At 41.1% G+C, this 25,450-nt stretch overlaps 1 protein-coding gene across 3 annotated transcripts in view; it reads left to right on the top strand.

The window, feature by feature from the left end:
• LOC126183885 (chloride channel protein 2) overlaps positions 1–25,450 on the top strand; it is a 523,840-nt gene that overhangs the window by 431,866 nt on the left and 66,524 nt on the right. For all 3 annotated transcript variants that reach the window (XM_049926191.1, XM_049926193.1, XM_049926190.1), the window contains exons 10-11: positions 1,904–2,035; positions 20,162–20,324. In XM_049926191.1, the coding sequence (XP_049782148.1) occupies positions 1,904–2,035; positions 20,162–20,324 (295 nt within the window). The remainder of the gene's footprint in view (positions 1–1,903; positions 2,036–20,161; positions 20,325–25,450) is intronic.

Here is a 25,450-nt window from a genome sequence, read left to right on the forward strand (position 1 = left end):
TCCAAGTCCTTTGCTGTCTCTGACAAAATTGCAATGTCATCGTTGAACCTCAAAGTTTTCGTTTCTTCTTCCTGGACTTTAATTCCTACTTCAAATTTTTCTTTTATTTCCTTTACTGCTTGCTTAATATACCTATTGAATAACATGGGGGTAGGCTACAACCCTGTCTTGCTCCCTTCGCAACCACTGCTTCCCTTTTGTGAACCTCAACTCTTACAACTGCCATCTGGTTTCTGTACAGATTGTAAATAGCCTTTCGCTCCTTGTATTTTACTGCTGCCAACTTTAGAATTTGAAAGAGAGTATTCCAGTCAACATGTCAAAGGCTTTCTCTAAGTCTACAAATGCTATTAACATGTAGGTTTGCCTTTCATTAGCCCATCTTCTATGAGAAGTTGTAGTGTCAGGTTTACCCTTGCTTTCAGCCAGTGGGAGTACCAGCACAGCAAGACTGTTTTGGTTGATGTTACAAGGCCACATCAGTCAATCAACCAGAATGTTGTCCCTGTAAGCACTGAAAAGGGTGCTGACCCTCTTCAAGAACCACACATTAGTCTGGCCTCTTAACAGATACCCCTCCATTGTGGTTGCACCCACAGTATGGCTATCTGTATGACTTAGTCATGCAAGCCTCCCCATTAGCAGCAAGGTCCATTGTTGATTGGGGGTGGGGAGTAAAGATGTAGGAAAGAAGAACTGTTTTGAGAATAAGACTCATAGCCTAAGGTATGAGACACTTGTCTTCTCCACTCTTTCAATCTTCCCATACTCTTTTCTCCCTGAGGTTAGAATTAATTTTTCTGAAAGCTGGAACTGCTGTGTTCTGTTTTAATTGTTTCTGTTGGTAACTAACTGAAAATATAGAACAAGAAGGGAGTCATAATGTGCCAGTTTCAAACAAGAAGAAAGTTCACCACTAAGGCTGAATTAATTGGATATCAAGATTACAGTGTTACAAAATTATTAACAGGAGCCTTGCACATACCTCTTTAGCTCTGTACCAAGCCATTGATATTATTTGTAAAGCAATTTACTGCTGAAACTATCTAAGCATAGTGGCATATATACATTTCCTAGTGTCTTACTCAATCAACCAAGGAGATGTCTTCGATAGGTTACAATAATATGCACAAAGTTAGGCCAGGCCAAGCCAACAATAAAGGGGAAAGTGGCTAACTGCTTTTTAAAATTTGGAAACACTCTTTGCCTTAGGAGCAGAAGTGTACAAGGTAAAAGGACACAGAAAGAAATACAATGCCTAATCTTTAAACACATTTCAACATTGTTGTTGTTATCACTGTGTGTTTGTTTTTGGGTATGAGGTCATATATTTGAGCATGTTAAGCACTTGGCTTTTAGTTCCTTTACACATTTAAGATTTGATTTGTATCAATTATCCAGTAAAGCATATAGAATTTCACACAACGTTCAGTCTTGATGATCCCCTTAAACAGACTTTTCTTGAGTGAGGGGGAAAGGTTATTGTAGCTTCTTTTGTTTCCTCCTCACTCTCGCTTCAAAATCACATCCAATTGATGTAAAATAAAATACATATATGCACCAGTGCTGAGCAAAAATAGAAAAGTAATGCAATAATTTCCTTACAGTATTGCAGTTTTATTTAATGTGAACTATGCTGAGGTGAATGTGTGAATATACCACTGTGTTTGGCATTTGTGTTCTTGATGGTTTAGTGGGCAAGAGTATAGCAGTTTTTCAGAGAAACTGGAATGAGTGGATGCAGTTAAAGAGGACATCTTTTTGCTGCAATTGCCTAAAACAGTAGAATTGTTCATTTATTAAATGATGATAGTTAATGGCACAATGAACATAAATATTTTTTCTTGTTATTCATTTTACGGTTAAAAATATGAACTAATGGATCTTCTTTATAAATAAACAGGTTGCAGGCTTATTCACCAATTTTACTTGGACAAAAGACTGGCTATCAGTTGAAGAGCAAGAAGTTGTTAATCACTGGAGAACGCCATACACAAGTGTTTTTGTTAGCCTCGCTGGATTCACAATCTTTCAGGTAAGCAGTGAATGGACTGAATTTTGTGAATGAATTTTACAGTATGAAAGACAGGAAAACGATAATGCATAGTGGAAAGGATTTCTGTGTTATGTGACTCATGTAATGAAAGCTTAAGTTTATATCTTTGAGAAACAGGACCTTTCCATTCAATTATACACACACCAAAAAAAGTTTTGCATCACCCTGGTTCCTAGAACTCCTGAAGATAGACATTGACTGTGGATATTGTATTACAGATACAGTCACTTTCTCTGTTCAGAGATGTTGCTAAACATGCCCAAAGACATAAAAAACCATGCATGAGCAGTTCCTATTAGACAGAGGGGGTCTGAGAGCCGATCAGTTCCAGTGGTTCCACCAGGAAAGAGGTATATGACCCGTGTTGTCTGCACTTCAACCTTGCCTCAACAGTCTGTATCGTGGTTTGATCATGTCTGCATTGTTACCTTGTGCCAGGAAGGGCTCTCAACAAGGGAAGTGTCCAGGCATCTCAGAGTGAACCGAAGCGATGTCGTTCAGACATGGAGGAGATATAGAGAGACAGGAACTGTTGATGACAGCTTCGCTCAGGCCGCCCAGGGGATGCAGTAGATGACCTCTACCTATGAATTATGGCTCGGAGGAACTCTGACAGTAATGCCATAATGTTGAATAATGCTTTTTGCACCGCCATAGGACATTGTGTTACTACTCAAACTGTGCACAATAAGCTGCATGATGCGCAATTTCATTCCCAACATCCCTGGCGAGGTCCATCTTTGCAACCAGGACACCATGCAGTGCAGTACAGATGGGCCCAACAACATGCTGATTGGCATCACGTTCTCTTCACTGCTGAGTGTTGCATATGCCTTCAACCAGACAATTGTTGGAGACGTGTTTGGAGGCAACCTGGTCAGGCTGAATGCCTCAGACACACTGTTCAGTGAGTGCAGCAAGGCGGAGGTTCCCTGCTGTTTTGGTGTGGTATTATGTGGGGCCGACATACGCCGCTGGTGGTCATGGAAGGCACCGTAATGGCTGTATGTTACATGAATGCCATCCTGCGACCTTAGTGCAACCATATCAGCAGCGTATCGGAGTGGCATTGGTCTTCATGGATGACAATTCATGCTCCCATCATGCACATCTTGTGAATGACTTCATTCAGGATAATGACATCATTCAACTAGAGTGGCCAGCATGTTCTCCAGACATGAACCCTATCGAACTGTTGAGTGGTACTTACGTAAATAAATTAGTGAAATCAAAGTGAAGTAGAAATTAGAATATAAATGAAAAACTTGGTTTAGTTTAGAGAGTTACATACTGGCATTCAGCGGGCAGAACAGCAGAGACAATGACCGTGAAGTCAGCAAGTTCCACATAAGCGGGCGCTGTCGATTCAGCCGTCAGGGCATCGCCCGACCGGCTCACGTGTTTCTCAGTTGTCGCATGTGAGCAAAGGCCCTCGCCTACATCCCAAGAGCCAATGACCGACGTTAAGAAGATTCTTCGAGAAGCTTTTCAACGTGACAGAAGAGACAATGACCGGCTCACATGTTTCTCAGTTGTCGCATGTGAGCAAAGGCCCTCGCCTACATTCCAAGAGCCAATGACCGACGTTAAGAAGAATCTTCGAGAATCTTTTCAACGTGACAGAAGAGGCAATGGCCGTGAAGTCTTTCACCTCCAGTAAACTGAAGTGAATAAATACGCGAGACGCAGTGGGCCCGAGAGATGAAGACGAGAGGAAGACGAAGGCGAAGACGGAGACGAAGACGGAGACGAGCGACGAAGAAGACGAAGAAGTGAAGAAGCGTAGCAGTTGTTTTAAGTTAGTTTCGGTGCTGAAGACCGTCATGCAAGAAGAGACTACATCATGCACAGACGCACCAAGTCCGCCGCTGTAATGGAATAGCAAGCAGCAGCCTCGGCGCCAGAAGACAGAAGTTAAAAGGTACTTGAAGTCTGATCTTTACGTACCCGAGTGACTCGTGAGGACGGGAAGGAGACGGCTTCACTTCAGCAGTCACCTGTGAGCTGAGATGAAGACCTGACAGCCGAAGACTGGCAAGTGGGAGTCCATGGTTCGAGTCCGGGACACTGGCCTTCCCCCGCCGCGCCGCTCTGCTGGCCGACGCACAACATACGCGGCCGCTTAGAGAAGAGAAACACTGGGACGCCACATTCAAGGTATCACCATCCGATGCACGACGTCGCTCGCAATAATTAAACGGGCCACCTCGCACTGCGCGTCTCCGGTCAGCTGGGCGAGACGGCGACACAAGATAAACACCGCTATGCGTAATCAGATGCCGCCGCCGCCGCCGCTGCCGCAGCAGAAGGCTACGTAAACGACACAGCTGCCGCTCTCCGAACCAGAACATCCCGTAAGATACAGTTGTACAAATCTTCAATAAAAGTTATCTTATGTAAAAATGATGTTTCATTCGACCTCATACCCGAGCCAAGGAAGAACCCACCCTGCCCACATGTTGTTAAGAGAGAAAAGTTAATTTATTTAATACTTTCACCCTGACAGAATGCTTTAGAATGCTCATCCTGACAATTGACAGCATCAAAAGAGAAAACCCAGTTACATTTAGTAGCAGAATTGCTATATTTAGTAACAGGAACTGTTACAGAACATACCTAGGATGGATTGAGAAGGGCTGTTTATGGATGACATGACCCACCAACCACTCTGAGGGATCTATGCCGAATCGCCATTGAGGAGTGGGACAATCTGGACCAACAGTGCCTTGATGAACTTGTGGATAGTATGCCATGACGAATACAGGTATGCATCAATGCAAGAGTATGTGTTACTGGGTATTAGAGTTACCACTGTGTACAACATTCTGGACCAGCACCTCTGAAGGTCTCTCTGTATGGCGGTACAACATGTAATGTGTGGTTTTCATAAGCAATAAAAAGGGCGGAAATGATGTTTATGTTGATCTCTGTTCCAATTTTCTGTACAGGTTCCGGAACTATCGGAACCGAGGTGATGCAAAACTTTTTTTTATGTGTGTATTATACTTACAGAATGGTAACACTTTTATGTATATACAATTTGTCATGGATATAAATATTTGAGTAAGTTTTCCATTTATTATGTAGACACTTAGAAATTTGGAATGATAGGATCAATGAAACAGGACAAACATAGAGTGATATAATGAACAGTACAATGTGCCTGAGTTAAAACAGAACACTTTTGTCATTTATTTTTCAATTATTTATCCATCCATCTGGAGATAAAATGTATTGTGTGGGCATTTTCAGGTTTCCCAAATCTTTAGGTCAATAACATGCACATGGTAGAATATCCTAAACAGAGTATTTTGGTATGTGGAAGTAATATTTGCAAGTCATATTTACTTTTTTATTGATATAAATAACTCACACTCTACACTAACAGTTTAAGCTTATAGAAACAGTTCAAAGCAATGGCCACATGTCAATGGATGCATCACAAAAGCAAATAAAATTTTTCTACACTGTCTCAAATATCTATGTTGTGTGTTGTAAAACAAGACAGGCACCTAGAGTCCTACCAACAAGATCCTCTTCAGTTTCTACTGGAGTTTCCTGCACCAATGGCTTCATTTATCCCCATTGGAAAAAAAATACATGTGTGGGAGGATCAGCATTCACTCTGGTCATTGGACAGGACCTCTGTTTCCAACAACAAATATCTATATGATGAGTCTCTTATGTTCAAGTCCTCACAGATATTAATAACCTAACCTAACCTAACCTGTGGTAGTACATCACAATTGAACATCAGGTAATTTCTCAAACAGGATGGAATCAAATAAATTCCCTTTTTATATGATTTTATACAGTTCCAGCCCACAAATTAACATATAAGTGTTGATGGTGGCCTGACAAGGAACCCCTTGAGTGTGCGGTCACAAAAGGCCAATAATGTTTGTGCCCCATGCATTGTTTACCATGCAACCATAATGTTGGCTGCTAATGGAATAGTGAGTGGGGTTGGAGGTATCCAGTGGTGAGCACAGCAGGAGGCTGCAGAGAGTAGTTGAACTGCTTAGTCAATAAGTTATCCACAACAACACTACAGTGCTAGTGGTATTGATACAAAGCAGACAAAGACAACAATATACAAAGAAAACATTACATTATATCTACAACAACAGTTGCCAGAGTTGACATTTAATCAGAAAAGAACTCAAGGAATTTCACCGAGTGAGCAAGATGTGTCAGATGAAATATTAGTGTTTCTGCAACATGAGTCTGTGGAATGTGTGGTGTTGTATATGCTCGACTGTGTGGACAGTGTACATGAGGAGTACAGTGATGACGATACGTGCTAAACAAGTGAAAGCAATACTGTAACAGGTGTCGAGCCATGTAGATCATCATCCTTGTTGGACAGGGAGCCACAAATCCTATCTCCAGTGAAATGTAGTATAAGACAATTGTTGCCCAAGTAGAGGGTTCTAAACATAATTATGTACATGGAAGATTATCCACAGCATAGTAAAAAACACTTTGAATAGGTCTGCAGCAATATGATCATGTAGTGGATAAGAAAAACTATGGCTATTAGAGAGAGAACAAGGCACACTTGCTACAAAACCTGGTATTTGCAAGTTTCAAGTATGCTTGATACAATTTACAGGATGTGCATGATAGTGACCTACTGCATTACACACATCATATTGTACATGGCATAGATTATAGTGATTTCTAGGGAAGCAGTGGATGGTAACATGACTTCAAACAGTGCTACAGAGTTGGAACACTAAGAGAATGAAATTTCAAACAAAGCGTCAATCTTACAATGCACATCAAATTGTGGAATCAGCCCAAAAATTTGTAGGTGAGGTAAACAAACTTATCCCATCATTCAGTAAGGAATTTGTTTTCAACTCCAACCAAGTCAGGATTTGAAGAGGAAATGAATTGAAAGGAACTCTGGAAATAAGAGGTACAAAGAGTTGTATCGAGATCAGCTAACATCAGTGCCTTCATGCATTCATTACAATTATGCTGACTGTTAATGTGGTTGGTAAATTGGCTGGAAAGTTATTTATTGTGCTGCGAGAAGTTGACGGCGCTCTGCCTCCTATGATTCTTTCTTGTGTGCATGGTCGTGCAAGGGCAGTAAGGAATATTTACATCACAGCAAGCAAGAGTGAGAAAATGGGTATAAGAGAACTATAACTATGGTATAAGCACTGCTTTTCACCTATAGCTGGTCAAAATAACTTGATTCTGCTTGATTCCTGGTCTGCATATGAAAATCATACTCCCTTAGAGAAAACTATCCCTACTGAAATGTGTGTGACATTGCAATTCACACCATCTGGAACCACTGAACAAGTTCAGTCTCTGGATGTTTGTTTCTTCCATGCCTATAACACATGTTATCACACTATCTGCAGCTATACCTTAAAGTATAGTCAGTTACACGATAAGCTTCATGACACTCTGTTTTGCATTTGGTTGCATGCCATCACACTCCATCAGTTCTCATCATCCCATTACACCATTATGATTCTGTATGCATTCCTTAAGAGTGGATACCTAGCTGAATATCCTGCATCGTTTGTAACTCACAAAGAGTTCACCTTCAATTTTGATGGTGCAATCCTTTGTGATGACTGCGGTGCACCAGTTTTCATTTGGTGTTGATGGTGCAAGTTAATGGTTTGTTTTTAACATTTCTTGTATGTCAAAAATCTCCATTTTGTGAAGTATAATACATACATAATGTAGAAGCTTGATCTTTGCTCATCCTGACCACTCATTTTCTGTTGCCTTCTTGATGCACATGGTGAATCATTAGCAGCTAATATTTTTCCTTTCATAATTATTAACACAACACTTTCAAATGAACCTTACTATGGTTTGAACTTACAACCTCAAATTCAAGGGAGTCCTTGTGAGGCCATGTGGCAAATAGTTTTTTTAATCACTTCAGCCATGGTTATTGTCACACTGCTCTGCAATAGTCTGATAGCCTTTGGAAGAAGTTTCAGTTAGCGGAGACTGCCTCATGAAGAACAATATAATTCAGATCAGTGGAATAACAGCTAGGGATGACAAATACAGGATGTCCATATTTAAAGTTCTAGTTTCAAAAAGCTGCAGAAAATGAAACACTTCTCAGAAAGATGTCAGATTTGAACAGCATATTATTGATGCAGAGGAAAGCATCACATAACAAAAAAAATTAATGAAAATGTGACCAATATTCAAAAAGCTGCAGAAAAAGAAACACTTCTCAGAAAGATGTCAGATTTGAACAGCACATTATTGATGCAGAGGACAGCATCACATAACAAAAAAAATTAATGAAAATGTGACCAATAGACAGTACTGCAAGTATAAGTGTGTACACTAGCAGACACGTGACACTTGGCTGTTCTTCAGTTTGCGTTCAAGACACCCAACATGACTGTCTCCATGAAGGACCACACACTGCTAGTAAAGCTCTTTTACAAGAACAGTGATTGTTTGCCAGTAGTCCTGCAGACATTCTGGACATTGAAGGTATGAAAAAAGGATTTGGTCCATTGTTCGTCAATGAGCTGGAGAAAATGATTACAAAATTTGAAAAGACAAATTCTTTTGAAGTGCTATGTGGCAGAGGGAGGAATGGAGTCAGAGATATGGCCCCAGCCTTGCAAGTGTGGTCGTGTGGTGGTGTGGAAACGTGCAGTGCATGGGGAATTGCCCATACTTTGGACATATACCTGAAAGCACGATGCATAAAATCTGAAAAAACATTCAGCATTGCTGTCGATAAAAAGTCTACATCTACATCTACATGGTTACTCTGCTATTCACACTTGAGTGCCTAGCAGAGGGTTCATCAAACCATTTTCATACTACTTCTGTACCATTCCACTCTTGAATGGCGCATGGGGGAAAGGAACACCTAAATCTTTCCGTTGAAGCACTGATTTCTCTTATTTTATTATGATGATCATTTGTCCCTATGTAGGTGGGTGTCAACAAAATATTTTCACATTTAAAAGAGAAAGTTGGTGATTGAAATTTCGTAAATAGATCTCACCGCAAAGAAAACCCCCTTTGTTTCAGTGACTGCCACCCCAACTCACATATCATATCAGTGACATTCTCACCCCTATTGCGCGATAAGACGAAATGGGCTGCCCTTCTTTGCATTTTTTCGCTGTCCTCTGTGAATCCTACCTTGTAAGGCTCCCACACCATGCAGCAGTATTCCAGCAGAGGACAGACAAGTGTAATGTAGGCTGTCTCTTTAGTGGGTTTGTCGCATCTTCTTAGTGTTCTGCCAACAAAGCTCATCCTTTGTTTCGCCTTCCCCACAATATTATCTATGTGGTCTTTCCAATTTAAGTTGCTTGTAACTGTATTTCTTAGGTATGTAGTCGAATTGACAGCCCTTAGATTTGTGTGATTTATTGTATACCCAAAATTTATCAGATTTCTTTTAGTACCCATATGGATGACCCTGCACTTTTCTTTGTTTAGAGCCAATTGCCACTTTTCGCACCATACACAAATTCTCTCTAGATCATTTGCTAATTGGATTGATCATCTGATGATTTTACTAGATGGTAAGTTGCTGCATCATCTGCAAACAATTTAAGGGGGCTGCTCAGATTATCACCTAGATCATTTATGTAAATCAGGAACAGCAGAGGGCCTATGACACTACCTTGCAGAATGCCAGATATCACATCTGTTCTACTCAATGATTTACCATCTATCACTACAAACTGTGACCTTTCTGAGAGGACATCACAGATCCAGTCACACAACTGAGACGATACTCCATATGCATGCAGTTTGATTAATAGTCGCTTGTGAGGAACAGTATCAAAAGCCTTCTGGAAATCTAGGAATATGGAATCGATCTGAGATCCCTTGTCGACAGCACTCATTACTTCATGGGAATAAAGAGCTAGCTGTGTTGCACAAGAATGATATTTTCTGAATCCGTGTTGGTTATGTACCAATAAGTCATTTTCTTCAAGGTGGTTCATAATGTTCGAGTACAGTATATGCTCCAGGATCCTACTACAAATTGAGGTCAGTGATATGGGTCTGTATTTCAATGGGTTACTCCAATTTCCTTTCTTGAATATTGGTGTGACCTGTACTACTTTCCAGCCCTGTTTAGAAGCTACTTCCTGCTGGCTTGCCAGCAAGATAAATGTGTGCACTTGCCCACATAGTAGTGGACAGTGAATGGTCACTGAACATTCTGTGGACAGATAGTGCCCATTTCCATCTCAAAGGAGATGTCAATACACAGAATATGGGCAATGGAAAATCCACATGCACATCATTTGGTACCGCTTCATTCTTCAAAGGTGACTATGTGGAGAGGGTTGACGGCATCATTTATCATTGGGTCATACTTTTTGGATGAGATGAGTACTGCAGGTCCTGTTACCTGTACTGTTACTGGTAAATGCTGTGAGAGACTTCTGCATGCCAATGTCATCCCAGCCCTCCAGCAGTGTGGATGTGTGGGAAGTATCATTTTTGTCTGAGATGGTGGACCTTGCAAATTGCATGGCCAATGAAGTGGCTGCTGCAGGGTCATTTCATAAATGTTAAAATTATCAGCTACCATTTCCTTAGAGTCTGGTTGTCCAGATCACCTGATCTTAATCCATCTGACCTCTGGCTGTGGGGTTATCTGAAAGATGTTATGTTTAGTGCTCCAGTTATGAATGTTGCTGAATTGAAGACATGCACTCAGGAACACATTCTGAATGTAACATCCGAGACACTTTGATCAGTTGTAGAAGATGCTGTTTCTTGATTTCAGCTTGTGGCAGAAAACAGTGGGCAGCATATTGGACTGTCTTGTGCCACTCTCACTACAATTTGAAACAAATTTCATTTGTGTTTTTATGTGGTTTCTGGCTTCAGCCCAATTAAAAACCAATTTTTAACATCTGATGTGCTACGACCCTGCTGTGGTGGATAGGCACCTAACAGTGCCACAACTGTTGACTACCAAACTTGTGCAATCATGTTCATTGAACAGTATGGGTGTTGTAATGTGCAGCTCAAACCATAGCTGTTGTACTGCAATTCTTCTGTCATCTGTAGCTGACCCCATTTATATTTTAAAGCACCATCTATTATTAAAGATGACATGACTTTCCAAACGAAAGCGCTGGCAGGTTGATAGGCACACAAACAAACACAAACATACACACAAAATTCAAGCTTTTGCAACCAACAGTTGCTTCATCAGGAAAGAGGGAAGGAGATGGAAAGACAAAAGGATGTGGGTTTTAAGGGAGAGGGATAGGAGTCATTCCAATCCCGGGAGCGGAAGGACTTACCTTAGGGGGAAAAAAGGACAGGTATACACTCGCACACACACACATATCCATCCACACATACACAGTCACAAGCTGCTTGTGACTTCCTGATCAGGAGAAAACCAAATGATTACATTTGTGACACTGAAAAAAGTTTAGTCAGGCTTGTACTAAATAACAACTTCGTTCATGGTATGAAGAAAGCAGTGTAGAAATTTCTGAAAATTCTGAAGTTCCTGAATCTACTAATGTCTTAAGTGTTGTGGGTTGGCAGGAGAGTCAACACCGTGTTATGAGAGGAAGCCGAAAGGCACGCGTTTTAGCTCACGCAGGCTGGCGTGAGGTCTAGAACAGGTCAAATTAGAATTTAGAAAAAACGGACATAGCTGGTGGAATACTTAACTTTAATCCATTAATGATGAACGTCACTCTTGACTGTACATGATTCATAATATCAATAGTAACTGGTAATGGCGCCTTGCTAGGTCGTAGCAAATGACGTAGCTGAAGGCTATGCTAACTATCGTCTCGGCAAATGAGAGCGTATTTTGTCAGTGAACCATCGCTAGCAAAGTCAGTTGTACAACTGGGGCGAATGCTAGGAAGTCTCTCTAGACCTGCCGTGTGGCGGCGCTTGGTCTGCAATCACTGATAGTGGCGACACGCGGGTCCGACGTATACTAACAGACCGCGGCCAATTTAAAGGCTACCACCTAGCAAGTGTGGTGTCTGGAGGTGACACCACATTCCTCCCCTGCAAATCGGCAGACTGTTGTGGCATAAGGCTTCCACCCGCCATGGGAAAGACCCCATGTTGACGTATGCGACGAGGTGGGGAGCCTAACAACAGGCGAGGCTGTGCCACCCGCACCCTGCCATTCGGACCGCGGGGAGCTAGGAAACGCCTGAAAACCCGCTCCAGGGTGCACGCCAAATGCGGTGTATGCGCCCGCAGAGAGTCAGGAGGGGCCGAAGGATCGACCTCCATCGGGCCGGGGCACCCGACAGGCGAAGATGACATATGGTCCAGAGGGGGCAAGAGTTCCATGGCGGAGGAAAACTGGTCATGGGAAGCGATTGGTGGCGCGTGACCCAGGGAGGCGCCCGGCGGTTGCAGTGACGCGTCCACTGCGGGCGTCGCCGGCGGGAGAACAGGCGGCGGCGGCGCGTCGCCATGGGGCAAAATGGAAGACAGCATTGGTAACACCTGGGGCTGAGGCGAGCCAGTAGATGGGTCCCCAGGGCGCTGACCGGACGGCACCGTTGCTGAAAGCAGATGGGGAGCGGCAGATCCCGTGCGACAACAGAGGCGCAGCTGATTGAGATGCTGACGCACCTCACCAGAAGGTGCGATGAGGGCGACTGTGAAGCAACTCAGCTGGCGAGCGACCATCTCGGGGCTGAGAGAGATACAAGGACAAAAAGAGCAATAACGCGTCCTCCCGAGAATGCAACTCTTTCAACTTCAACATCTGTGACTTGAAAGTCCTGACCAATCGTTCTGCGGCACCGTTTGACTGTGGCAATAACGGCGTGGATGTCAGATGTTGAATACCATTGCAGAATGACTGAAATTCTGCGTACATGAATTGTGGGCCATTGTCAGAAACAATAGTCTGTGGAAGACCTTCAATGCAAAAGGTAGCAGATAACGCTTGGATGGTGGCAGATCACATCGTGGAAGACATCCGGACAACAAAAGGAAAATTACTGAATGAATCTACCACAACCAACCATTGAGCATTCCAGAATGAACCAGCAAAATCGATGTGTAAGCATTGCCAAGGGGAAGTGGCTTTTGGCCATGCAAAGAATTTCTGCGGTGGTGCTGACTGTTGTTCGGCACACACCCTGCAAGAAGAGCACATATTCGTAATCGCGGCATCGATTCTGAACCAAGTACAGTGCTAACAAGCAAGTTGTTTCGTTTGCACTATACCCCAATGTCCTTGGTGGAGAAGCTGTAAGACAGAGGACTGTAACGAACGTAGGACCACGACCCTGGACTGATCATTATCCGAACGCAACAGCAAAACACCACGTTGTACAAAAAGTCTCTCCTGGTGAGCAAAAAATCGGCGAACCAACGGATCCCCGATCCATGACTTTGACAAGGGCCATTGCATAGCAACAAAACGCAGAACGGTAGCAAGGACAGGGTCGGCAGCTGTGGCTGTAGCTACACGACCAAAATCAATCGGAAACAATTCGACCACGTCATCGGTTTCTGAATCAATGAACATGCAAGCAGGTTCGGAGGAATCAAATGCTCTATCCTCAGCAACAGACAAATGGGACAACGCATCGGCATTTCTGTGCTGAGCAGTGGACCGATACAAGATATCGTAGTGGTACTGCGAGAGGAAAATAGGCCAGCGAATGAATTTCTGCGCTGTACGTGGAGGTATAGGCTTGGTCGGTTGAAAAAGCGATGTCAAAGGTTTGTGGTCTGTGAGGATGGTAAAGTGATGACCATACAAGAAATCATGAAACTTTGTAACACCAAATACGAGAGCCAATGCTTCTTTCTTGATCTGTGAATAATTTCTTTGTGCAGACGAGAGCAATTTGGACACAAAGGCAATAGGACGATCGTGCGATCCATGTTTGTGCACAAGCACAGCACTGATCCCGAAATCCGATGCATCCACCATCAACAAAAGGGGCTTCCGGGGATCGAATGGCATAAGGCAAGTATTGGAAAGCAACGCTGATTTCAACTGGCGAAAGGCGCCTTCGCATTCCGTCGTCCAGACGAACGGAACACCTTTACAGCATAAGCGATGAAGCGGAGCTGAAATGGAAGAGGCCTGTGGAACATAGCGATGATAATAGTTAATTTTTCCCAGCACACTCTGTAGCTGCTTCAAATTATGCAGCGAAGGCAAGTCTTGTATGGCACGGAGGTGCTCTGGACTGGGATGTATGCCTTGGGCATTGAGTACATGTCCCAGGTAGGGCAAGTCACGAGCAAAAAACACACATTTGTCCTTCCGCAAGCGAAGACCATTTTGTCGCAAGGCCTGAAATAATGTTCTGAGATTGGCTAAATGTTCTTCTTCCGTCTTTCCAGAGATCACAATATCGTCCAGATAGTTTGCTGCAGTAGGGACCGACGCACAAACAGTTTGTAGATATTGCTGAAACAATGCAGGGGCGGATGCACACCCGAATGGCAGTCGTTTGAATCAATACAAACCAAGATGCATGTTAACCACCAAAACGTGCTGGGATTCTTCGTCCACCGGTATTTGCAAGTACGCATCTGCTAGGGCCAACTTCGAAAAATATTTACCCGGGCACAGTTTGTCAAAAAGATCTGCCGGGCGGGGTAAAGGAAAAGTTGCAGTCACTAGTTGTGGATTCACTGTTGCCTTGAAGTCCACACAAAGTCTCAATTTTCCCGAAGTTTTTTGGCAAAATTACTAAGGGTGAGAAGAGAGAAGCCTGCACACGTTCAATTACACCTTGTGATTCCAAATCATGTAATGTTTTTGTGACCTCATCACGCAACGTGTGGGGAACATTGCGCGCTCTGAAAAATTTCGGCTGCGCGTTTATTTTCACTTCCAAATGTGCTTCATAGTTCTTAGCGCAACCAAGGCCCGGTGCAAAAATGTCTGCAAATTCTTCACATAGACGAGAAACACTGTCGGAAGGCACAGTCTGGTTCACTGATAGGACCTGATTTACTATAGACAAGTTAAACAACTGAAATAAATCGAAACCAAACAAGTTCACTGCAGAAGAAGAACGAAGGACGTAAACTGACACAAGTTTTGTTTGTCCCTTGTATGTTGCAACAAGGCTGCACTGTCCTAACACAGGGATCTTGTGACCTGAATAGGTAGTTAACTTAACGGTTGCGGCACGCAACGGAGATGTGCCCAGCAGTTTGTAAGTGTCTTGATTGATCAGTGGAACTGCAGCCCCGGTATTGAGCTGGAATGGTATCACTTTGCCGTTAATGTCCAAGTCCACAAAAAGTTTATTGCACTGCTGACAACAAGAACGACTGTCTCGTGCAGCGTGAACTGACACTGGTACAAAATCACTTGCGACTTGACGGGAGTTCCTGCGATGTCGACGCACACTATTTGTGGGACGAACACAGTCACTGTTAGAGAGAGTGGCACTGGATGGAGTGGCATGAACTATATGAATTTCCATGGGTGAAGTGTCGCGAGCCTGAGTATCCTTGGTTCGATTCCGATTCCGGCACGAAGCAAAGGGCCTGGAATGGTTTTGAGCTTCCTATCTGAGCTTTTTCTGGCGAACACTTTGAACATGTCCTTTTTTATTACAGTAAAAGCAAATAGCTTGGCGTGACGGGCAATTCTCACGCAAATGTCTAGTAGCACACCGCGGGCATGATTTTAGCACTGCATTTGCTTGCCGGCGCGGTACACGTGGCTGAGAGCCTGGCAGCAGCAGCGCAGCCGGGCGCGAGGACTGTTTACTGTTCCGTGCAGCTCGCCCGGCGGGTCGGTTAACCTGACACATGGGTGGCGAAGTTTCAAATGATTCCTGAGCAAAGTCAAGTGTGTCCTGCCGATCCAATATGTCCATCACTTGTTGAAGGGAGGGATTGACTAGTTTCAAAATCTGTTCCCATATACGAACATCAGAAATGTTCTGTGCAATTGCATCACTCACCATAGTATCTGAATAAGGGAGTCCACATTGACACTCAAAAGCACAATCCCTAGTAAGGCCTTGCAAGGTTGCAACCCACTCCCTATTAGTCTGACCTGCAGTACGTTTTGTACGAAAGAAGGTATACCGTTTGGCAACTACATTGACTGATTCTTTGAAATATGCGTCTAATGCAGACAAAATTTCGTCGTAGTATAGAGTTGCTACGTCGCGTCGGGGAAATAATTTGACTATCACACGGTATGTGTGCACCCCTAAGGAGGACAACAAAAAAGGCTGCCGCTCGTTACCTTGAATTCTGTAGGCGGCGAGATGGAATCCAAATTCGCGTGACCACTCCGTCCAGCTTTCCAGTGCAGCATCAAAAGGACAAAAAGGTGGTGCAACTGCGTTTTGTGGCTGCATTAGTGGTGGAGCGGCGGCTGCCACATCGTTTTGCATCGCACATTGACCCTGGACGAGCTGTCCAAGGGCATCCAGTAAGGCCTGCGTCTGCTGATTCTGTAAGCGATAAAATTCGGACAGTACATCTGGAGATGGTGGCGAAGCCATTACACAAGTAAATCAGGGCAGTATAGTTAAGAATGCAGTGTGGCCTCGTCGCCATTGTTGTGGGTTGGCAGGAGAGCCAACACTGTGTTATGAGAGGAAGCCAAAAGGCACGCGTTTTAGCTCATGCAGGCTGGCGTGAGGTCTAGAACAGGTCAAGGAAATTAGAATTTAGAAAAAACGGATGTAGCTGGTGGAATACTTAACTTTAATCCATTAATGATGAGCGTTGCTCTTGACTGTACATGATTCATAATATCAATAGTAACTGGTAATGGCGCCTTGCTAGGTCGTAGCAAATGACGTAGCTGAAGGCTATGCTAACTATCGTCTCGGCAAATGAGAGCGTATTTCGTCAGTGAACCATCACTAGCAAAGTCAGTTGCACAACTGGGGCGAGTGCTAGGAAGTCTCTCTAGACTTGCCGTGTGGCAGCACTCGGTCTGCAATCACTGATAGTGGCGACACGCAGGTCCGATGTATACTAACAGACCGTGGCCGATTTAAAGGCTACCACCTAGCAAGTGTGGTGTCTGGTGGTGACACCACATTAAGTTTGCTAAGGAAATTCATCAACTTAGAATTAGTAGACAGAATTGTTGCAAAGCAGTGACATAATTTTACATGCTCAGTAGGGAATGGAGAGGCATTGATAGTAGCTGTTTCAGTCTTCTGCATCTGGCTGGAAAGGTGCAAGTTGTGGTAGTTGGTGTACCAGCTCTGCTGCTTGTACCAGAAGTTGTTGTATCAGCTTGACTAGTGTCTCCATCCACTATTCCAAACAGGCTGGTTGCTGTTGATTTTGATATACTTGTTGCTGATGCAGTGTTCATTGCTTCTGCCAAAGTTTAATAAATGCAGGATTCATGTTTTTCTTCACTGAATGCAGTATGGGTTCACGTACTGTGCTCTGAACTGTGGCCAGAATCCTGTGCCACTTTTGTACACACTAGTAATGTGTGTACCAGCATGCACAGCCTTTATGAGCTCTGAATTAAGGCAACCACTGGAGAAATTAAAAATTCCCAAAATCTTGAATGTGCTAAGTTGGCATAATCTAGCAAGATAGACTGTGGAAGAATAATACAAAAAAGTCTGTGTGTCCTTGCAAAAGTTGTTAGTAGTAAAGGAATTATGAGTCTATAGATCAATGCAAAGTTAATGTCCCATAGAGAGCAGCCAGATTCTAGAAGCACATCATGCAGAGGGTGCAAGCAATGTTCATTGAGCAAATGTCCTCCTCATGTTGCTCCTCACCATGTTTTGTGAAGGGTATATGTTCTCCAGATGGCAGGACCAAGAGAGCGACCAGAAGTGCAATCTGTCATTAGTTTCCATGGCCTGCAACCAACTTGATTTCAAGTATTGGTACTGTCTGTAGTGGAATCATTGTTGCTATCCGGTGACATTCTGATTTTCTTTTGTTCATTAATTTATGATGCATTTGTTTCATGTGCTCTCTCTGAATCTTCCCCTCGTAAATCACTTTACCTTTACTGCTCACATATTCTATGTTCTCATAGTTCCATCTAGTCCCTCTCCAGTACAACACTGCACAATTTTGATGTAGACCCATCTCTGTGGTATTGTCATAGTAGCTAACTTTGCTTTTAAATGCTCATTCCCTTCCCCCAAAACAAATCAGAAACCATAGTGACCTCTGAATACATATTACCTACACTAAGGAAATCAACGATACAAAGTGATTCAGGTAATTTCAAACTATTTTGAAACACAGGTTTTTTTATCAAGTTATATGCAATCCATTAAGGACAAAACATTACTCTCATCAAAATCAAATCATTTATTTAAATATTTCAGACAAACTTCATATATATGCCTGCATTCTTCCAGTTGTGTTTTTCACCTGGGATCAAGTCCTCCAATTTGTCTAGTAACTGTTGCACCTTATAACAAAAAAAAAAAAAAAGATCATTTATCTTATGTTCTAACTCCATTTTTACTTTCTTCATTAAACAGTATACTTCACAAATTGTCAGTTCATTTTTTTCTGAGTTGCATACACCATTCAAAAAAATGTCAGTTAAGTGCACGGAAAATTATAGATATAATACCACTAAAATAAGCTGTTTTCCTGAACCAGACACACCTATCAAATTGTTGTTAATGAAGCTGAAGCAATCATCTGCACTAGAAAAGTGTGACATAATAACAGGAAGATTTTTCAACAATCTTTCAATGGCAGCCTTTAGGTTTAACCGCCTTGTAGGTACATGTCTCAACAAAGCATTGTGTTCTATATCAACAAACTGAAAGAAATCTTTCAACTGAGATACCCTCTTAGCTGACTCTGAGAAATAGTTGAAAGTCTTAATTACCAACATTTCAACATCTTCTGACATAGTGTCCATACCAGATTTTCACCAATTGTGGACTATATGTGCCCATCAGTCTTATTTCACTATACCACAATTTTCCTTTTTTAAGTGAACATAAACATAGATTGCATTTGTATTAGCTCCAATAAAACTTGAAACCTGGGACAAATTCAACTCATGTTTTTCAATCCTTTTCAAGATCTGTTCAGACACAGCAGATGCATATTCATCAGAGTCCTCATGGAAATCTAGAATTTTGTGGGACACACCTGCTTAGAACACATCAAAGAACATTACGCAAATAAGATAAAACTTTTGATTACCTTTGTAATCAAGCCCCACACCAAAAAACTTGTTATGCTCCAACTTCTGAGTTAAATTATTGATGCTATTTGGTCCCAAAACACCAGTAATTAATGCTTCACATTTTGTTTTACCATACATGATTTTATTTGCTTTTGTGAAATCCAAGAATAATTGAGAAGATATTTTGACATTGCAGTCAGTGCTGGCATAGCTAAGATGATGCTTAACTGTGTGAAACACAAATGTATCCTCAGATGCCATTATCTGGAAACAAAGGAAGGAGCACTAATACTAGCATCTTTTTATAATTGCCTAAACAGGTCTATTATTACCTTGAAAATCACAAATGTTAAAATTAGCATGCACCTACTATATACATTGTCTGCTTCAACAGAGTCACCTTGTAGAGACTTTTCATCAGTGTCGTTTTTACTAATGTTAAGCGTGTGTGTTTGTGTTTGACACTGTTAAAATGATGCCTAACATCAGTTACACTGCCATGTGAAATTGAAAATTCCTCACCAGCTTTTCCAACACATAAGGTACACCTTGCTTTATATACATTTCCTGGAACTGGCCGTAATTCTGGAAATTATTTTTCCCAGAATGAATAGTAGACTTGAAGTCTTCTATTCCAATGTGTGATTGTTTGAATATCTAATTTTCTTTTCATGGGATTTGTCACAGTCCCATCCATTTTGAACACACTACTTCTACAAAGAAATAAATTCTGAAACATAAAATATACAATGGCTTGTGATAAAGTGTTGAACCTGCTCCTGAAATGAAAGAAACAATATGTGCTGTTGCATGGAGTTGAAGTGTATAAAATTGCTTTTGACCACCAGTGGACTAATACACTATCTGATCAATGTAAACATGAAAAAATGAATTTCTTGATGTGCACTGAAATAGAATATTTGATTGTGTGTTAGTTATTTTTACTGAATGCTCACATTTCCCTTTCTTTTTGCAAACAGTTCATATTCTCAATAATTGCCTCAACAATACCAGTGCCAGCTGGCAGCTTCATCCCAGTGTTCAAAATTGGTGCTGCTCTAGGCCGCATTGTTGGTGAACTAATGCATCTGTGGTTTCCATATGGAGTTCGTTATGGAGGATTAATCACACCTATCATACCAGGTTTGTTAATATTTGTTCCATTCATAAACCATATACTTTTCAGTCCTCTTTATAACATATTAACATTTGAATTATAATATAGGATTTAATTTAATTCTTGCTTGTCTAAAGTCATATTCATAGGCAGCTGACTATTCATGCTCTTTCATGAGAGAGTGTAAGTAGTCTATTGTATCTTATATTTGTAAATTTATGGCTCTATGAGGTAGGAAGGAAGATAATATGTATAAGAAAATGTTTTTAAGAGGTCCCTGCAAAGATTACTTCAAAATTCTACACCGAAACACTCAAAATGTAAGAGGTCATTGTTGTCTTTGAAGTAAGTATTAATGTGTTCATAAACCTGAGACAGTGTGAGTGTTTGCCACACAGAGAACTTTGGGCATATAATTAACTTTTGAAAGTAATTACTTTGTAGTCATTCCAGCATTAACATGTACGATATAGTAAAGATTGTGCAATGCCACTTATCGGAACAGAATGTAAAGCACAATTTACTATACAGCTAAAGGTACATCTTTAGGATTAGTGTTTGATCCAAATGCTGAAGCACTCAACACAATATTCTGCTGCTGCATGAAATCTGCAGTGAAGCTGCTGTGCACTATATATTAAGTGAAGTATCATTACAGTGTGAAGAATGTAAAATGATCCTTGAGAAATAATATCATAGGTCTGAATTACAAATATTAAGTAACTGCATCTCGAATTCAACAGATAGAAAATCTTAAAAGAATGAACTTGATCACCTTCCAATAAAAATTCCAAACTGTAATTTTGTCATGGTGTAGCTATCTGCACACAAAAGATTGAACACAGTCAAAAAATCCTCTATAATTATGATTGATTTAACCCGTAAACTGTTCTCAGAAAATGATTGCTAAAAGAGTAAATTATGACATTGTACCAGTTACATAGAACAACAGATTTCTAGTAATGAAAATATATCAGTCAATCTAAGTGAGGAAGTTTCTGAGCACAAATATAGACAGACAATGAGTAAAAACAGTAAAATAATATATTACTAGACAGTCATCATTGTGGACCAGCAGAACTCATGTCAGTTGTCAAAGCAAAAAGAAACCAATTTAATCAAATCTTGTCCTCCATTTTCAGTAATAAGTGACCTAGAACTATTTGCTGATCGTAGTAATGTACATATAAACAATTGTTTAGTCCTAACAAATGAGTTGAATGATATTTATAAAAATGAAACAGAAATAGCTCCAAGAAATTTGAAAGTGTGCTTCCGCCTTCGACTGAGGAAGGCATGCTCTGAGGACAATCGGCAAACTGCAACGGGAGCATGAGTGAGCACTGTATATATAATCCATCCAGAGGGAGCTGCTGTCAGTCACATGACGTCTGCGGTGCTATGATATCTGATATTGCCAACTTTTTCAATTGAATTAATCGATTGTCACGCTGTTGCTGCATTGTTGACATCCATATCTTATCCAGCTTAATGTCTTCATCTCTTATATTAAAATTATTGCGGTGTTTGGCAATCTCAATGACCTCTCTGTACATTCGCACATAATAATGTGACATCTTTGCTTTGATGCTTGCCTCACTAAACTTTATTTCGTGAACACTTTCCTGAAACACATGTTCAGCTACAGCCGATTTATCAGTGTGTCCAAGGTGGCAGTTCCTTTTATTTTCATGCAGATGGGTATTGGCACTTCTTTTTGTTGTGCTTATATAGACCTGTCCACAACTACACGGAATTTTATAGACACCTGGTGTAGCTAGAGGATGTCGTTCATCTTTTATGGATCTTAAACATTCTTTTATTTTCGTGGTGGGTCTGATAACAGTTTCCACATCGTACTTGCTTAAGATTTTTCCAATGTGATCAGTGACCTTACTGATAAATGGTAGGAACACTTTCCCCTTGGGTTGGTGTCGATCCTCGTCCATCCTGGTTGTCAGTCTAGGGTGTATTGCACGATCTATCTCTCTGTTGGAATACCCATTCTTCTTGAACGTCACTCTAACATGTTCAATCTCATCATCCAAGTGAGCTAGTTCACATATTTTGTGTACCCTGTCTATTAATGTTTTAATCATACCTCTTTTATGTCTTTGGTGGTGGTTGGAATCTTCCTGCAGATAATGATCAGTGTGTGTGTCTTTTCTGAAAGGCTTATGACCCAATCATCTGTCCTCTCTTTTGATTACAGTCACATCTAAGAAGTTCAGGTGACCACCAATTCCCTTTTCCATAGTGAATTGAATTATTGGATTAATACTATTCAGATGTGACAGGAAGGCATCCATTTCCTATTTCCCATGGGTCCATATAACAAATGTATCGTCTACCTAACGATACTATCTGGCTGGTCTTTTTCTAGCTGTTTGCAGCACCCATTGTTGAAAGTTCTCCATGAACAAGTTAGCCACACCTGGACTAAGAGGACTCCCCATAGCCACACCATCAATCTGTTCATAAAAACATTATTATATTGAAAATAAGTTGTTGTAAGGCAGTGTCTGAATAATGCCAAAATATCACTAGGAACAATGTCCGCTATACATGTGATCGCTTAGCGGACATTGTTCCTAGTGATATTTTGGCATTATTCAGACATTGCCTTACAACAACTTATTTTCAATATAATAATGTTTTTTATGAACAGATTGACGGGATGGCTATGGGAAGTCCTCTTAGTCCATATTTAACAGATTTTATATCCTGTTCAGTATTAACATTTAACAGAAGGAACTGCATGTCATGGTCTGAGAGGCCATTGACTATTGGTTTTGTAATATAATTTTGTTCATTGGACTTTTCTATAAAGATATTATCAATGGCTGTTTGTGAGCAAGTGGCTATCCTAGTGGGGAACTTTGGATGTCAACATTGCAGCAACAGCATGACAGTCGATTAATTTCAATTAAGAAAGATGGCACTATCAGAGATCATAGCACAGCTGATGTCATGTGATTGACAGAGGTGCCCTCTGGACGGTTTATATATACAGCGCTCACTCACGCTCCCATTGCAGTTCATCGATTGTCCTCAGAGCATGCCTTCCGCAGTTGAAGGCGAAACATCAGGGGACAGTGCTATGTATGGTCCACGGCATCTCAGCCCACAAGTGTTAAGTGATGACAAATGTCATTGTCTGAAATATACCACAGTGGTATGATTTAAAAAATAATCATGTGTAAATATGGAAATCAAAGTTGCAAACAAACTTTACCGAGATATTTACAGCCCCTTCAGAAATTCCATATTATGGACATGGCTTGTATTTGAATATTATGAAATACTCAAAGAAAATGATCTATTGACACATGACCAGTACATATTCAGAAAATATCAATCCTGTGAAACACAAATGGCTTTTTATTCACATGAAGTAATGAGTGCTATCAACAGGTGATCTCAAGTTGCTACCATACTGTTAGATGTCCAGAAGGATTTTGACATTGTTCCTCACATAAATTAGAGTCATCACATTGAAAATGTTGCAACTAAAGACTGTGTTTTATTGACAGAACACCTTGAAGATGAAACAAAACAACTAAAAACCATGCCTGTGATATGCTTGTCCACTCTGTTTTGGGGTATTGCTGGGCAGTGTGATATCCTTGCCAGATGGGATTGACAGAGCACACTGAAAAAGTTTGAAGGAGAGCACCTTGTTCTGTTTTACCATGAAATAAGGGAGAAAATGTCTTGAGTATGATATATGAGTTGGGGTAGCAATCAGTTTTTCATTGCAGCAAGATTTATTCACAAAATTTCAATCACCAAGTTTCTCCTTCAAATGGAAATTATTGTACTCCCACCTACATTGAGAGAAATGATCATCATAATAAAATAAGAGGAATCAGAGCTCACACAGAATCCTTTACATGTTCATTTTTTCCATATGCTATTCAAGAGTGGAACAGTCAAGAAATAGCCTGAAGGTGGTTCTACGAACTCTCGACCAAGCTCTTAAGTGTGAATTACAGAACATTCATGTAGATGTAGATGTACTGGTCACAGATTTCATATTGGATGTGGCCATCCTGTGAACAGATGAGGCAAAAAAATTATATCCAAAAATATAGCCATCATTGTTTCAGAAAGAAAAGCTTCTAAGAAGCTGACTACAAATTGGCAATCATTAGCCAATGCTGCGACAAAGGTTGAATCAAACAAATAGCTAAACACAACACTGGGAAAAATAGAAATAAAACAGCATTTGTAGCAAGAACAGTAGGTATAACAACACAAATAGCAGTATCACCATAAGAAGAAGCAGCTGTGCAAACAATAATAGTAACAGTGAAAATAGTAGCCATACCAACAAAAACAGCAAAAGTAGCTACAACAATGGCAGAAACAGCAATAGCATATACAGAACCAACAATAGCAGCATCATCTGTATTGTCTACTGCAACAATAGACCCAATAATAGTACTGACAGCAGAACCAATAACAGTAGCAGATGCAATGTCAGTAAGATCACTAACAACAGTAGTAGCAGCAAAAGTAATAGTCAAACCAGCAACAATAATAGCAGCAGAAATAAAACCAACAACCATAGTATCATCAGTATCATATGCAGCATCAGCAGCAGTAGCAGATGTATCATCAGCAATGCCATCAACAACAGTAGCAGTAGCAAAACTAGCAACAGCATAAGTAGCAACATCATTTTCAACAATGTGAACAGTAGTAGCATATCAGCATCAGATACTTTGCTGACTACTGGTACAGTGCTAGAACCTATCGGAAGAAGCACCAGGAACCACACACCTAAAGAATAAGAAATTTTGGCCTCCAGGGGAGGGGAAAAAGTGCTATCATGAATACAATAATAAGTCTGAATGAGTTTTATTTTAATGTTCAATATTTTATGTAAAAAGCAAGAGGAATTAGAAGAGCTACTAGCTAATGAAGTACCCAATATATTTATAGTTACTGTGCTCTGGTTAATTGAAAATAATTTAAAAATCACCACCTTTATTTGATATAGAAAGAGGCCTATAGTAAAACACACAAATAAGTACACATAGAGTGACCAAATCATTTCATTGAGAAAGCAATCACAAGTTCCAAACAAAGTCTGTGTACATAGGTAGACCAAGCCCAAACAGGTGATAAGCATCCCAAGAGTGGAATC

The sequence above is a fragment of the Schistocerca cancellata genome, chromosome 4, assembly GCF_023864275.1.
Source record: "Schistocerca cancellata isolate TAMUIC-IGC-003103 chromosome 4, iqSchCanc2.1, whole genome shotgun sequence".
NCBI lineage: Eukaryota > Metazoa > Arthropoda > Insecta > Orthoptera > Acrididae > Schistocerca > Schistocerca cancellata.